The following is a 17,142-nucleotide window of genomic DNA, read 5'->3' as shown; positions in this document are numbered from 1 at the left end:
TTTGAGGTAAATCAACTCAGATCCAGGACAATCACTACAGTAGGAATAGAAGATCAAGCTTGGGTTGTGCCATTTGGAGTAGAAGGCCTTAATTCCCTACTAAGCCTAGCAGTAGCTTCCAATAGAGCATCTGGCCTCCAACTCCAAGTTCAGCCTCCAATTGTAGTGGATTTGAAGATTCAGAATTTAGTAGCTGGGATTTGGTGCGGTTTTGAGTAAATCTACTGTGTAAATTGGAATTTTCAGTAGATTGCTTTGGTATACGAGTATGTTGGTATATTACTCGGTGTAATTGGTTTAGTGATGAGAATTTCATGTGATATCTATAATGACCGAGCGAAGTGAGGTCTAAGATTCAAGTCGGCGGTTTGGCATTTCTCTTTATGTTTAAATGTTTATATGTTGAGCATTTACGGCGAAACGCGGTAATAGATTTCCATGAAATTTGAAAGGTATGTTCCTTTTCAAATTGCGCGTCGACGCAAAAACAGGTTTTTGAAAATTTTGCATCTCAAGGATAATATAAAAGGAAGAAGGAGCCTCCTTCATACGTCAATATTAGAGTGAAAATCAGTATAGAATTATTCATCATGAATCAGCTGACAAGTGATTACACAGATGTGTGGAGAAGCCAGTCTATCACTGTATTTGTATAAGTCTCATAGTTTCAATCAAAGACATTTAAGAGGTATGCATACCTCTTAGACATCTCGCGCCGTACCGCCAATTCCATTTTCAACTATAAAATGACTTTTAAATTCGATGAACTTGGAGAAAATTTGGCAAAGTTTGACGTTCAATAGGAAAAAATTGATAAGTGATATCAAAATTTGGCGGTACGGCGCCAGATGTCCAAATCTTTCTGAACATTTGGTACCATTTTCATGATTATCGATAAAAGTTTTCAAAAAAGGGTACTGAAATTTTTATTTTCTTCATTTATAATAATAACTTTGGTGTAAACCCAGCTTTTAAAAATAGCGGTTGGAAAATAGCGTCCGAAACATGCTAGAACGAAGTGCCTGTTTCAGCCCTTTTTCCGAATTATAACATTGCTAACAGGAATCTCTAGGAATGCTGTTCAAAAAGTGTAGTACTAGGTAAATTTAACTGATGAGATGGGGAACCGAGAAAGGCCTGTTTAAATTTCTTCAATAATTCAGTAGGTCAAGTGTTCAGTTTGTCAAGTTTTCAATTAGATCCCATTTTCAATTGAGAGTGGCCATAGTCGAATGGATCAGATGCTGGCTTTATGATTCAGAGGCCCGGGTTCAAATCCCGGGAAGATATTTATCTCGGCCACTCCCGTGCTCGTTGAGCCGTCGGTCCCGGCTGTCTGAAAAGCAGTCGTTAGGTCATGTCAGAGGCCCTGAAATTGATCAGTAGCGACCTGAAAGCTCTGACACCAGACCTGAGCCAGCCAGGTCACTCGATATTATTATTATAATTAGCTCCTTGCGAATCACAGGTTACCTGCTAGTTAGAAATAAAAATCAGAACCCTTATTGACATTTTTTAAGATACAGGAAGAAAATAATACATTTTTTCCATTGTGGATGATGTCTACTGAGCCTTTTGCTCGTTCGTGAGTAATTAATGGTCAGTGCGTTGGTGAATAATTGATGACAAACCCCAATTCTTTACAGGTTCATATACATATCTTAAAACCCCACAATTCGGATCTAGAAATGAGAAGACTACAACCACGGAATAAATAGTGCTTAAATAATAGTGCTTCACTATTCTGTGCTACAACACACGACAAATTCCGAGTTTACTTATGTCCATGTTCATGTATAGCTTGAAAACTCAGACCAGTTATAGAATAGACACGCTGGGAAGTCTAGTCTCTGAAGCCAACATCTACTGCCATATCTCCAATCGTGACGTCATCATCGGATAGAAGATTTTCAGATTGTGTCTATTTCAGAAGGATGTAAATTAATATTCATTAAAATGGTAAACTCCAGCTGCGCTCCCGCTGAAATAGACACAAACTGCTATGGAAAACAATGTAAACAAAAACTACAGAAAAGTTTTCTATCTGATGCTGACGTCACGATTTGGAGATATGGCAGTAGATGTTGGCTTCATCGACTTTCAGTATAAATATACAATAGGCCGTGTCTATTCTATAACTGGTCTAAGCTTGAAAAAACACACTTTTTTCAAAAGACGCGGTTGCAGAATCTAGATAGCACTGCACCAAAACTACGGCCGAAAATGATTTCGCAACCATTGGGGAGCCAAAAATAAATTATTTATCGAGTAACGTGGTGTGCCGTTCACTTTCGCAGTGGTGTGGCAGTTTATTTTAGACTTTTTTTCCGTGGACCCTCCGGGTGAGGTGGGTGGGGAAAAGAGAGTGACCGAGAGAGGAGGTTGAGGAGAAGCACGCAGTAGCAAACATAACGACGGAGGAACAAGAAGTCCTGAGGGAGTCCGTAGAACTCGCTTAGCCCGCTTCAGGAGCACACGGACGCCATCCAAGCAGGTTGATAAATAGTTGGCGGTTGGTCCCAGAGAGATATGCTACCACTGCTGCCGCTGGAAGCTGAGGGATTCACATTCACTTCTAGGTTACTCCCCCTAACCCATACAAATTCCCCCCCCCCCCAACGTCTATCACTACTCAAGGTAGAAACTCCTTGGGGACCGATTAGAGGAGGCAGGAAGGTAAGTCCAGCTCTTCCTATGGTCGCATTATATCTGGCATGTTTGAGGAGTCTTCAAGTCTTATCATTCTCTCTCACACGCACTCTCAATCTCTCTCTCTCTCTTACCCCCACCAACACCCCCCCTCTCCTGTCTTTCTCTCTCTTCTATTTCTCTCTCACTCTCTTCCGTCATCTGCTGTTCCCAAGCCATTCTTGTCAACTGTGAGGAAGGCTTCACTACTTCAGTCCCTGCCAACGTAGCCTCTATCTATCTTTGTGCAGTTGTTGCCAACTCCACCAACTGCAATCTGCTTTCGATTTCTGCAGAAACTACGCTCATATCGTAGGTATGCCTTCAGTGAGCTCCACGTTATAATGGCAGTGGAGCCAAATAATGTGGTGGGGGTAGTTCAAAATCATTATATAGAACAGTATCATGACGGATAAAAGAACTGCTACTGAAGTTAACAGCTGTGGTTGAAGCTTTATTTTAAGCTGCTGTCAAGCTTTGTTTAAATAATCGAACAGTAGGATTGGAACGCTGTATGATAAGTGTGAGCTGGGAATTGTATTTATGGTGGCTTCCTCCAAATTTGGATCAACTCACTATTCACCAGTTGATTGGCACTCACCTATTATTCAAATTGATGTAGGAGTCAAGATTCAATGTAGAAAAAAATTAAATGGAGGTTGAAGGAAAGACACATCTTGCAATTATTATTTCGATATATTCTTAATATTATTCAAAGCAATCGACAAAAATTGAATGATACTCAAAATAGTAGAAACTGAACACAAATCTATAGAGAAGATTCAAGAAAGATAAGAATCACATTTTATTTTGTTTCCTTCTCATTGTGCAATTGGTAGTGCTGACTTATCCCTTATCATACATTGCAATAAAGATATTGATAGATATATCTATTCTATTCAATTATTCATTTTTATGACTTGATTATCAATTCATTATAAAAACTCGAATTTTTAAAGGTGCGTACAGATCTTTTCCCTTATCATGCATTGCAATAAAGATAATCTATTCTATTCAATTATTCATTTTTATGATTTGATTATCAATTTATTATGAAAACTCGAATATTCTCAAGGTGCGTACAGACTTACGCGCTGCGCGACACATAAACGGAACGCGAGCAGTACGCAAGACGATAGCAAGTCGCGCGATTCCGTTCGCGCGCAACGAACACGTGACAAGCTTTTGCTCTGATCTCGATCATCATACTTAACGACTCCTTGTTCGCGGAACGCGCGTTTGTGGCGCAGCGCAGGTACATTCAGGTTCAAGATCAGTGTATCTGAAATTTCGTGCGATTCATTCTCTGCTTCCTAAGAATAGTTTTGGCATCAGGAAATACCTCCATGAAGACTCGCATACAATAACAGTTTGGATTATTTTTCTCTGACATACGAAACTCAAATTTATAAATACCATATGGAGCTATTGGTATCCGGGCTATTCTGAAATGAGATTGCGCTTTTACATGGAAGTTAACCACCTCATACAATCCCTGTGAAATAAAAAAATAATATTACTGGAACAAATAATGTGATACCAATTTAAAAATCTATTTTATGAAGATAATTAAGGACTGAATTTTGTGAAGTGAACAACTACAATACCTAGCCTACTCCGGACTATGTGTAACCTTATCTAAAATCGGGAAGGAATAGCACAAGGTTACTCTATTTTTTCTCTTACTGTCATTTTGAAGTGTTACTTCTCATTGAAGATTTTTTGAAGTGAACAACTACAAGACAACCTATTTCGGACTATCGGACTATGTGTAACTTTATCTAAATTCGGGAAGGAAAAGCACAAGATTACTCTATTTTTTCTCTTCCTATCATTTTGAAGAGTTACTTCTTATTGTATGAAGTAAAGAATGAATAAATCAATGAAGAATATTTGTAGGATAGTTTCAAGAAATATACATTCATGTGTACAAACACTTGTTCTGTGTTTTAATCCGATTCAGATCTGGCATTGCAGTGACATTCAAATATTTTTTTTAAAGAAAATAAGAATTTCCGATTACAGATGAAAATAAATTAGATGTTGCATTTGTTCAAAATTATGAATGAATAATTACTATTGAACGAAAATCCCAATTAAATGCTGTAAATCACCTTGAAGACTTCTGCTACTGCAAATATTTCTATTCTGTATTATTTAACAAGTTGGTTCTACTCTTTGTTTCTAGAAGTTATCTACTTTTCCAAATATCTATTATCTGTTCTCAATAAGATAAATTCTCATCTGTTTTCATTATAATGTAGTGTTAGTATGCAATGAGTCTTGCAATACCTGGCAATACATTGTCATTTTTGTGATAAAGAATCAATAAAGAATGAGGAATCAATATTGACAACAGGGTAAAGTATAGTAGCGCTCATCGAATTTCCATCTAGCTGTTCACCCTGTTGTCAATATTTGCAGTAGCAGAATTCTTCGGGGTGATTTATCACAGCATTTAATTGGGATTTTCGTTTAATAATGAATTTAGAATAATTGATTAGACATAATCATTCGAAACTGCTTCATGATAATGAACACATCCTCATGCCGTTGATTGAAGATTCCTCACTTCAAGGAGAAGACAGAACATGAAAAAAATGTATTCTACACATTTTGGATTTGTGGGAGTTCTGGTAGATAATTTATGTTATATCAACAACTGGTTGATGAGCAATGGAAGATAGAACATAAAAAACATTATTTTAAACAACTCATATTTTCAACTGAACACCTAATGACTTACTAAACACTTGCTAATTACTAATCCTATAAATCATTAAATCAGATACAAAGCCCATAAATCATTCATATTTTTTTCTTTTTACACGATACATATTTCCTTTTTTTAAAAATCACACTTTTTATCTTGTTGTTGCTGTGCTGTCTAGTTTACGTCTTTTATCCTGCACCAACTCCACTGTGAACATTGTTATACTTATATTTCAATAGTATACTTACATTCAACTGTATTTCATTCTATTTTTTCATTCTTGTTATATTTCACTTTCTAGTTATTAAAGTTAATTTATTTATTAATTAAGCTCACGAACGGACTCATGTCTTGTGAGCTTAACATTCTCTTGTACTTTGATTTTTTGTATTTATACATTGAACATGTCAATTTGATTATTTTTGTAATATTGTACAAGGAATGAATAAATTTGAATTTGAATTGAAAAAAATTATAATCATCCGCACACAAAAAACAAACAAACAAAACCCAATCTAGAACATTGTACGCCATAGTGGAGTAGCTCAATTTCCATACAGAAAAAACTAAACAAGTAGAGGACACATTATAAGAAATCTCTGAAACTAATCATTGTATGTAATTGTAAACAATTAAATATTTTCTGTATTCGATGTAGTAATTTTAGTTTTTTTGGGAAATAATCATTTATTCATAATATGAACGTACCGGAATCGCTGCTAGACAAGCATTTTCTGGGTTGTAGCCTGTATACTCTGCCAGGTCATTGACAAAAGTCTTGATCCATTCAAGCCACTTACACGCTGGTCGAGTGATGTCTCCTAAACTGTTGTAATGGCCACTTGCTCCTTTGGTTGATGCTACTATCCGTACCTTATAAAGAAATGTTAAACTATAAACTATCATAATATCATACAACAATTTACTTGATTATAATTATTCATTGTGTATTGTGAGAAATCTTTTATTCTATGGAAGTAATTTATTGAACTATAGTAGAAAATAGAAGGTCAGGCCAGCAATATCAAAGGTAGTCGCGTGTAATCCTATACTTTTAAACAAGCAACTTCTGTTTATATGTTCAGATGTTTATATGTTTGTATTTACCGGATCTCGAAAACGGCTCTAACGATTCTCACGAAATTCAGAGCATAGTAGGTTTATAATAGAAAGATTTGATTGCACTAGGTATCATTCCTGGGAAAATTCGCTGAAGGACATTAAAAGGATAATTATGATCATCCTTGGAAAAACAGCTGATAATAATTATTTCGTCGTCTGTTGGTGATGGAAGTGAGTGAGCGAGTTCATGTGTGTGGGACTGTGTCAAAATTATGACTCAGCAGTTGAACTTTTGTAATCATTCAATCAGGTACTTAGTGCCGGTTGCAAAAAGCCGGGTTATTTTCATTCCTGATTAATTCCAGTAGATCCATCTTTTCGAAATGGTCATCTCTGATTTGGTTCACGTCAAGTTAATCAGAATAAAAATCTAACCGGCTTTTGTGCAACTGGGCCGTTAGGGAAATTTTTCCATTCCACTGGGAATTAATCTCAATTTACTGTGATTAGATAGAACATCTCTGTATGATTGTTATGAATGTTATTATAATATTTCTTCTTTCGTTATAATTTTTTTATGCTTTTGTACTTCAGAGCGAAGCTCGGTCCCCGATATTCAATTGATAAGTTTGAGGAGTTAATATGATAGATAAAAATAACAGCCCACAGAGCAGTCTGTGACACACGTCAGATGAATTAATACCTGACAGTATTTTGATTGAAAAGCATCAATTTTGAAATACAAAATGCTCAATCGAAGCACATTTTCAACCTTCAAAAATTGTAACTACTCCACATGAACATGTACTACAATAAACTTCATATCAAGCCTGAATTTGTTTTACAAAATACTACTGTGATATTTGTAACAAGAAGATGAGGTAGACCGCCCGAACTGTGGAACAAACAGGTGTATACGTGTATGAGGAATTTTATCGATGGGAACTGGAATAATCGAAATAAATAACAGATGAGATGCGAGAAACGCCTAGAGCTGTAGACTAAACTTGCTCACATTATAATTAATATCGGGGCACCGAACTTCGCTCGTTATTTTTTTTTTTTGATAAACAGAACACAATTCTCTAGAATGATCCTGTTTATATTCCACAGCTGGCTATACGTAATCTTATGAATTTCGGGGATGCGATATTTTGATTTTTCACATACTCACTTTTTTACTATCCACAGCTGTTTCAGCCAAGGATAAATTATCCTTTTAATGTCGGTCAGCGAGTTTTCTCAAGGATGAGACCTAGTGCAATCGGTCTTTATATCATAGACCTACCATGTTTCAAATTTTGTGATAATCGTTAGAGCCGTTTTCGAGATCCGTTAAACATGAATAACCAGATATAAAAATAGCCAGACATAAAAATAACAAGTTATAAAAATAACCAGATATATCATTTGTTTCACTTTTTGTGTAGTTGAGAAGTTGATATTGTGGTAATTATCAATATTGAATGAAAAAGACTAAGAAATTGTCAAAAAATCACTGATTTATTGATAATTAGAAAGACCGGTTTCGGTTATTACACCATTGTCAATCTCTGATAAACTAAAACAAAATACAAGAGCAGCAGAATTTATACTAGTAGGCGAGTACTGCTAATGTAGAGGTCATTCAAACTATTGACTAATGTAATAGTACATTAGTCAATAGTTTTTCCATTTACATATATGTTTTATTATCTTTCACACTTGTTTTCTTGGTTCTTATTTTGTACTGAAAGTAAATTTTATTATCATGGCGATTCTGTTGCTTAAGCCGCCATTTTGCCACACCGTTGAGTGGGAGGAGACTGTCTAGCTAGGCCAATGGCAGGGGTTCATGCCCTCGACCAATAGCAGTACTCGCCTACTAGTATAAATTCTGCTGCTCTTGTATTGTTTCAGTTTATCAGAGATTGACAATGGTGTAATAACTGAACCGGTCTTTCTAATTATCAATAAATCAGTGCTTTTTTTGACAATTTCTTGGTCTTTTTCATTCAAGATATATGAATACAGAAATTACTCGCTTAATATGATAGGATGATGTGATATAGAAGTACAGGAAATTCCAAAACGATGGGAATAACTCTATGGGAAATAACACTAAGGGTAGAGAGAGAATAATTTATTATCCCTGAGTTGCACCAAAATGAAGTATCCGATAACTAACTTCATTTCCGTTACTAAGTGCTTATCTAGAAAAATTATTATAAAAATAATACATTTTTAGAAAATCTTACAGTGGTTGTATCTTTCGTTGTATCGAATCTTTATATCATAGACCTACCATGTTTCAAATTTTGTGAAAATCGTTAGAGCCGTTTTCGAGATCCGAAATTCCAAAACGATGGAATAACACTAAGGGTAGAGAGAGAATAATATTATCCCTGAGTTGCACGAAAATGAAGTATCCGATAACTTACTTCATTCCCGTTACTAAGTGCTTATCTAGAAAAATTATTATAAAAATAATATTTTTTTGGAAAATCTTACAGTGGTTGTATCTTTCATTCTATCGAATCTTTATATCATAGACCTACCATGTTTCAAATCTTGTGAAAATCGTTAGAGCCGTTTTTGAGATCCGAAATTCCAAAACGATGGGAATAACTCTATGGGAAATAACACTAAATCTAGCGCCGCAGTGCAGGATGGTTTCTTACAGCTTGGCGTTGTTGTCATTCGAGATGGGTGTCTGGCTTGGAAGTGTTTCGGCCGCATTGCAGGATGACTGTTAACGGTTGCCGGAAGATCAACAGCTGGATTTTTTTTCGTTATTTTTCGTGAGAGAGAAATTCTGATTGCAGATTCGTTCTCAGCGACCCCAAGTTTAGCCTGAAGGCTCAGAATGTCAACAATGTTTTTAAATAATTAAAAATCATCAAGAAAATTTATTAATATGGTAGTACACCACGTTTCTGGAAACTTTTTACTGGTGACTGGAGTTTATAGGCAACACAAAAATAAAAATAATCGTGAGAAAGAAAACTGCTGATGAACGCGAATAAGACCGTCACTCCATTGTTCTATTGTCTCGGCTGCTTGGCTGAGCCTGGCTGGAGGGATCAAATAACCGACTGGATTGATCTTTCGTCTGTCCGCTAGGCGGAACTACGCCGACCATTGCTGGGTGGAAGATGTTAACCTAGCGCCGCAGTGCAGGATGGTTTCTCACAGCTTGGCGTTGTTGTCATTTGAGATGGGTGTCTGGCTTGGAAGTGTTTCGGCCGCATTGCAGGATGACTGTTAACAGTTGCCGGAAGATCAACAGCTGGGTTTTTTTCGTTATTTTTCGTGATAGAGAAATTCTGATTGCAGATTCGTTCTCAGCGACCCCAAGTTTAGCCTGAAGGCTCAGAATGTCAACAATATTTTTAAATAATTAAAAATCATCATGAAAAGTCATTAATATGGTAGTACACCACGTTTCTGGAAACTCTTTACTGGTGACTGGAGTTTATAGGCAACACAAAAATAAAAATAATCGTGAGAAAGAAAACTGATGATGAACGCGAATAAGACCGCCACTCCATTGTTCTATTGTCTCGGCTGCTTGGCTGAGCCTGGCTGGAGGATCAAATAACCGACTGGTTTGATCTTTCGTCTGTCCGCTAGGCGGAACTACGCCGACCATTGCTGGGTGGAAGATGTTACTGCGGCCGCTCGCATTCCCACCAACGCTGCTATTACTTGCTGTCTCAGCGCCTAGTCCGAGTCAGACAAGCATCCAGCCTGCACTGCGGAGCTAGGTTTACTGCGGCCGCTCGCATTCCCACCAACGCTGCTATTATTTGCTGTCTCAGCGCCTAGTCCGAGTCAGACAAGCATCCAGCCTGCACTGCGGAGCTAGGTTAAGGGTAGAGAGAGAATAATATTATCCCTGAGTTGCATGAAAATGAAGTATCCGATAACTTACTTCATTTCCGTTACTAAGTGCTTATGAGAAAATTATTGTAAAAAATAGATTTTTGTAAAATCTTACAGTGGTTGTATCTTTCATATAAATGTAGTTCCTCACGGAGACGTTGAACTGCCAATCTTTGTCTTTCCCCGGCAGCTTGCGTCTAGTAAAAGTCACATCTCCGCATTTATTCCCTGTTATTCGACACAGCTCCGATCCCAGAGGCCTCTGCTCGTATGGTCCCTACAAAACCATGAACTGAATAAGCCATAGAAAACCAATCCAGAACCGAAAAACTATGAAATTATAAAAAGAATTAATCTTAGTTTGAAGAGACTACCACAATCAGTGTTACCAACTTAATTTAGATTCACCTGCACTTGTCCTTCATATAACCTACTAACTATTTTGCGTTGTCATGCTGCAAATCTGGAGCAAAAAGTGATTCTTTGCAGCCTGCAATCAGTAAAGGAATGGTCACTTTTCAAGGTATATGTAGGAAAAAATCATTACAATGTAAGCAATTCACTCAAGTAAGTTATTTCGGACTATGTGTAACCTTATCTAAATTTGAGAGAGGAATAGAACAAGGCTACTTCATTTGTCCTCTCCCTATCATTTTGATGTAGCCTACTTATTATTGTATGAGTCAATAAAGAATAAAGAATATGAGCAAAAAAGTCATGGAATCTACTCCAAACTTCATGGAAAGATCTCCAATAAATACTGGTTTATTTATTCGTAATGACCGCATATATTATTAGAATTTTTCAATTTTTGCTGGCTGAAGTTTTAAAATTTTCCTTTTATTGTCACTGCCGCCTGCCTCAACGATAAAAATGTACTATTACTCGTGTAAAAAAAAATTTCCCTTCCCCTTATTATTTCATTCCTTTCTAATAAATTTTTATTTTTCCCTTTTTTTATTAATTCTGTATCAAAATCTGATGTATATTTCTTATCTTGTTTTTGCATTTTGTATCTTTCATTTTTTACTTAAAATCTTTGAAGTGTAATATTTATTTTGTCAAAGTTTATTTATCTTTTTAACTCATTTTTTTCTGTAACTGGGCACCCGCCGAAGAACCTTTGGGTTTGGCAGGACCCTCAACTGTTTGTATTGTGAATAAAAAATTTTGACTTTTTTATTAAGGCTAGAATCCGATTTGAGCAAATGCCTGTTATTTTCACCTGGATTGTATCTATTGTCTATGAATAACTAAATAAATACGTTATAAATACAGAATTCACTCACCGCATAGTCATCAAAGATTAGTTCTGCTCCAACATAAAGCAGAAAAGCGAAATAACTTATATAGGTAATATATGTTTTCATAATTCTTCAAGACTTCTCATGAATAGACATTAATTGAGAAAGATAGTTGTGATGTGACAATACCAAGAATGCTTCTGCAAATTCACAGTTTCAAATATTATAGTTTTTTCGGTTATTTATAGTTTCAAATGTAACAGTTACAACTCTTTGCATGATAATGTTACATAACGGATATCCAACGTGGATGAGATTTGAATTTGATGACAACTTCTATGCTATCTCTTTGTTCATAATAACATTATGAATATTATATGATTTGCTCATGAATATGATGCTAATATTGATAGAAAACCTATTTCTCAATTTAAATAGCACAGGGAATGTGATATCATGTTTCAAATAATTAAATTCGGAATCGGATTTTGAAACAAAGTGAAATTGGAATGTTGATTTTAGAACAGATTATGGTTCCAATATACCATACTTACAATATAATTTATACTCATTACAACAATATTACAGTCTCTCTCAATATTATATCTATTTCATTGTGACTAATTTTTTATTCATGTGTAACACTTTAGATTATACCCATTGAAGAGAGATTACACTGTTTCTATTGTGTATCAAAGTTACTGATCTGTAACAAATTCACTATCTGTATCAAAAGCCTACGGGGTTTTTCGAGCCATTGACCGACATTGACTTATAAGGAGTACTTTAATATAATTGATTGGAACATGTAATTTATTGTTATGAATGTACCGGAACTGTTTGCTATGATAATATTTCTCTGTTTTTGAGTATGTAAAATGTATATGAATGATGTATTCACCTGATGACTTTGTCAATAATATGCATTTGTTCACGGCAATAAAAACATTTTGAATTTAACTATTTGAATCCACATTGAATTATTATTATAACCGAATATATACAACAAATTAGAATCGTTACATTGTTACTGAGCTCTTTGTTATTGGTTGTTGCCTAACGGTTCTCATGTCCATCTTCTGAATACTTGAGAGTGTCTTGTCTCGGCCAATGGCAGTAGAGCTCAGCCTCTATTGGTCGACAGATACTGGCCAATCGTAGGGCTTCGCACCACACTGCCGCTCATTTTTCAAGTCTCCAGCCTTTTAGTTCACTGGAGATTGATAATAGTGTAACATAAATCAAGACACAATTATCTGAAATCGTTCTAATAAACCTGTGGTTTTGAAAATATCAAGTACTTTCCTATCACTACAACATTACATTCACAACAACTCAAAAAGACAAATTCACATCTCCTAAAGATTGAATATGAAGACAAGAGAAATAGAGAGTGGAGAAAAGACTAATTTAACAATAGATGGAGATTTTAATATTTCCATATAAACTCAAAGAGATGATCAATCACTTCAGTTATACTTCAGAATATAAATAATTTAGAACACTAATAATAAATGAAAAAGATAAATTCAAGAGTGATGAGAAACATATTCTCTATGTACATGTATTTCATATACAGATGGAAATCATTGAGATATTGCAATTATTCAAATGCTAATGAATTAATTATTATAATTAAACGAAAATCCAAATTAAATGCTGAATGAATGCTTAATAATAATAATAATTTCATTCGAATTATTTGAATAATTGCAATATCTCAGTAATTTCCATCTGTAGACTGGCTGGCCGCTATGGCTTCCTATAAAATGAGTGCTGCTATCCAGAGATTGTCAGTTTGTTGTAAGGGTAAGCATTCCTGACCGGCAATTAGGAGGTACTGGGTTCGATTCCCGGACTGACAAATAATTTTTGAATAGTAGCTCTAATCGAATTTCCATCTAGCTGTTTACCCTGTGGTCAATATTTGCAGTAACAGAAGTCTCTGGGGTGAATTACAGCATTTAATTTGGATTTTCGTTTAATAATAACAATAATGTATTTCATATTGTATTGTTGAAGTGATACTTAGAAAAAGAGGAGATACTATTCTCAAGGAGTATTTCATGTTGTTATTTCAGATTATTAAAATTGGATATTTCCACACAGTACATTAAAATTTACACCCAATTTGTAAGAAAAAGATAATGGATATTAGTCTAAATGAACAAACCAGCTTCAAATCCAACATCCTCCATGATAACCTTCACAGCAATAGAACCTAATAGACCCTAATAACAGCACACTAAAAATTGCCACACTAAAATAGTAGCGCTCATCGAATTTCCATTTAGCTGTTTATCCTGTTGTCAATATTTGCAGAAGCAGAAGTTTTCGGGGTGATTCACTTAATTTAATAGGGATTCTCGTTTAATCATAAATTCAGAATATTTGATTGGACATAATTCATTTGAAACGGCTTTAACAACAGGGAAAGTCAATATTTGCAGAAGCAGAAGTCTTCGGGGTGATTCTCAACATTCAATTTGGATTTTCGTTAAATAATAATATTAATACACTAAAAATTGGCATCCAATCCTTCTACTTGTCTATGAGTATAACCAGGAAGATGGTGGACCTGCCAAATGATCTAATTGTCACAGGGGAAAAATTCATTTATTGGAAAAAATTGAATGCTAGCTGTTCTTTTTAATAACAAAAAAGTGATTCAATAATGAACGGTTCGTGATGGAAAACAATATTCTAGAAAATTCTTTTCAGATGGCAATCTTTTTTGCTTTGAAGACCGATAAAATTGCGAAAACTCGATTCCCGTAGGCTGGTGAGCATTTGAACAGATATTCAATTTCGAAATGTCATTTATTTTTCATTGTTGGAGTCAAAGTTCAGCGGACGATTTTTCAAATCACGTGGTTTTCCTCCACTGGATACTGTCAGCAGTGTTTGGAAAGGGTGATTTTGATGGAATGTATGAAGAATTCTGACGGTTTGACATGGATCTCACTCACTGCATGATCGCAAATCGTATTCAAGTTGATGGAAACGGCATATTGTTTCTGACTAATTGTCACGGTAAACACGGCGCTGATTCATCGTGAAAACGGACAGACTCGTAATCAAATATCTTTTTCAGTGGTGAACAGTGTTGCTCTCGGAAAAAACAAACTTCACGTGAAGGAGAGAATTGTGGAAAGTGAAATGGAAAATTAAAATAAAACGTTGACAAATTGAACCTTGCAGTAGCCTGGGGCCTTTGTACCAAGTGGAAAGCCACCTTTCTGCATGAAAATATATTGACCCAAGGGACGGTAATTTTCGATTGTTTCTTCTTTGAACCGATTTATGAGTGTTTGTTTTTCATTTCCCCTTTTTTCACAAGGGCCCACGTCCGTAGCTGCCACAGCTGAAATGGGAGATTGAGTGAAAGCCTCGGTATTTTTCCGTGTTTGTGAAGAAATGTTTCGAAAATTTATGATGACATCAGTCAGTTTTGCCATGCTGTGAAGAATTTGTTGTGCCTACGCCTTTAGCAATTCACATTCGTTTCAGATTGAAGTCAAACAGTGAGATTTATGACATTTTGATATGCTTGTGGTCTTTACCTTTGATTAATAACTTTTTGAAGCATGGAAATGGAAAATTGTATCTGTCACCAATAAAAAATAATCACCGCTATGAAGCAACAACAAAGTATACAAATAAATAAAAATATAAATATCAGTACCCTTTTAAATTATTTTGTCATAACACGTTCCGGACACTAATGCCATTTTCAAAAAAATTTCTTGGGCCATTTTCAAGGAAATGACTTCATTATGGACATTTTTTCGGACACAAATGCCATTTTCAAGAAAATTATTTGGGCTATTTTCAAGAAAATGACTTCATTTTGGACATGATTCGGACACAAATGCCATTTTAAGTTATTTTCTTGAAAATGGCATTAGTGTCTGAAACATGTGACAGAATAATTTAAAAGGGTACTGATATTTATATTTTTGTTTATATGAAAAGTAGCCCTACAGAAAAAAGACAAAGAAGTATTTATATACAAAAATGTAGAGTTCTGTCCTCATTGAAGAATCGAATAGGAGAAGGGAAAAATATTCAGATTCCATGATTGACACATGTATTTGTTCATAATGTATTGACGTAAACATTGATAAAAATAAGGAGATGAAAAATATCAATAAAGAATGAGATGGAATCTTATCTAGCGAATACATGGAGTGTACTGTTCCATTGAAGCAATTTGAGATACTAGTTTTGGTTTTCACCATTATCATTCTTTAGTTATCATTCTCTATTATTCTCTAGTGAAGTGGAAGCTTCAACATCAAGCAGCAAAATATAAGTGTTGGTGGAAACTTGCGATTGGTGATTAATGTCGACCAATAAAAACTGATCTTCACTGTCATTGGCCGAGACAAGATACGCCCAAGTATTCCTCACACATTGGTTTTGTCTCGGCCAATAGCAATAAAGCTACTGCTCAATGTATAAGCTTTCAGTATACTAGAGATTGATTGATAATCTCAAAATTGTTGTAATAAACCAGATGTTCCGAAAAAATCAAGTGGTATTTTATATGCATATTTTTAACACTTTATCAGCTTCACAAATCAAATCAAATTCATTCACTATTAACAACAGTGTTATAAGGAAATGAATATTTTTTTAAAATAATTGGCGAGGCTAGAAAAATAAATCTTGTGATCTAGCCACAAGTTCAAACATTCCTAACTATATTTAACATGATTTTAGAATCATACAGCTCTTATTATGAAGAAAAATAAAATAAAATGAAAAATTTTATTGAAATAAAAAATAATCAAGACCAGTAAAATACAAATAGATGAATCAAATAAACATTCATACAATTAATGTAATATAGTTAATCATATAATATAACCAAGATACTCCAAATAAGTAACCAAGATACAAATATAAGATACCAAGATACTTCAAACAATAACTCGCAAAATAGCTTCCAATTTGAAATTCAATATCATTTCAGCTCCGTGCTATTCTGCCTTTGTTTTCTCAGAGCAGTTTCAGCGTCAGGAATAATATTCATGAAGAATCGCATACAATGGCAGTTTGGATTATCTTTCTCTGCCAACTGGAGCTCCAATCTGTACGAGCCATAAGGAGCTATAGGAATTTCTGGTATTTTGAAGTATTCGTTTGATTTCGCGTGAAAATCGATGATCTTATACAAGCCCTGTTAAATAATAAAACAACATAATTTGAATATAATTGGATCAATTAGATACAATTGGTCAATGTCACATACAATTTAATAAGTCAAGTTTCTATATCATATATATATATATATATATATATATATATATATATATATATATATATATATATATATATATATATATATATACCGTATATATAAGCGAAATGGCACTGACTGACTGACTCACTCACTCACTCACTTGCAGAACTAAAAATCAGCCGGACCAAAAACGTTCAAATTTGGTAGGTATGTTCAGTTGGCTCTTTAGAGGGGCACTAATAACGTATTTGGGAAAATGTCCAAAGATATGCCCAAAATCTGCGTTTTTCCAGCGTTTTTTTTAGATTTTTCTCAGCTTTATC

General features: G+C 34.9%; 1 protein-coding gene across 1 annotated transcript; it reads right to left on the bottom strand.

Moving 5' to 3' along the window:
• Positions 1 to 3,837: 3,837 nt before the first annotated feature.
• Positions 3,838 to 11,713, bottom strand: LOC120352231. Its single transcript, XM_039431986.1, has 4 exons — positions 11,617 to 11,713; positions 10,443 to 10,604; positions 6,110 to 6,274; positions 3,838 to 4,183 (listed from the first exon to the last, which is right to left on the bottom strand). The coding sequence occupies exons 1-4, from the start codon at positions 11,695 to 11,697 to the stop codon at positions 3,962 to 3,964; spliced, it is 630 nt and encodes a 209-aa protein (XP_039287920.1). The 5' UTR covers positions 11,698 to 11,713; the 3' UTR covers positions 3,838 to 3,961.
• Between the last annotated feature and the right edge of the window lie 5,429 nt (positions 11,714 to 17,142).

This window comes from Nilaparvata lugens, chromosome 7 (assembly GCF_014356525.2).
Source record: "Nilaparvata lugens isolate BPH chromosome 7, ASM1435652v1, whole genome shotgun sequence".
Classification (NCBI taxonomy): Eukaryota; Metazoa; Arthropoda; class Insecta; order Hemiptera; family Delphacidae; genus Nilaparvata; species Nilaparvata lugens.
This window is presented reverse-complemented; position numbering and strand designations above follow the sequence as displayed.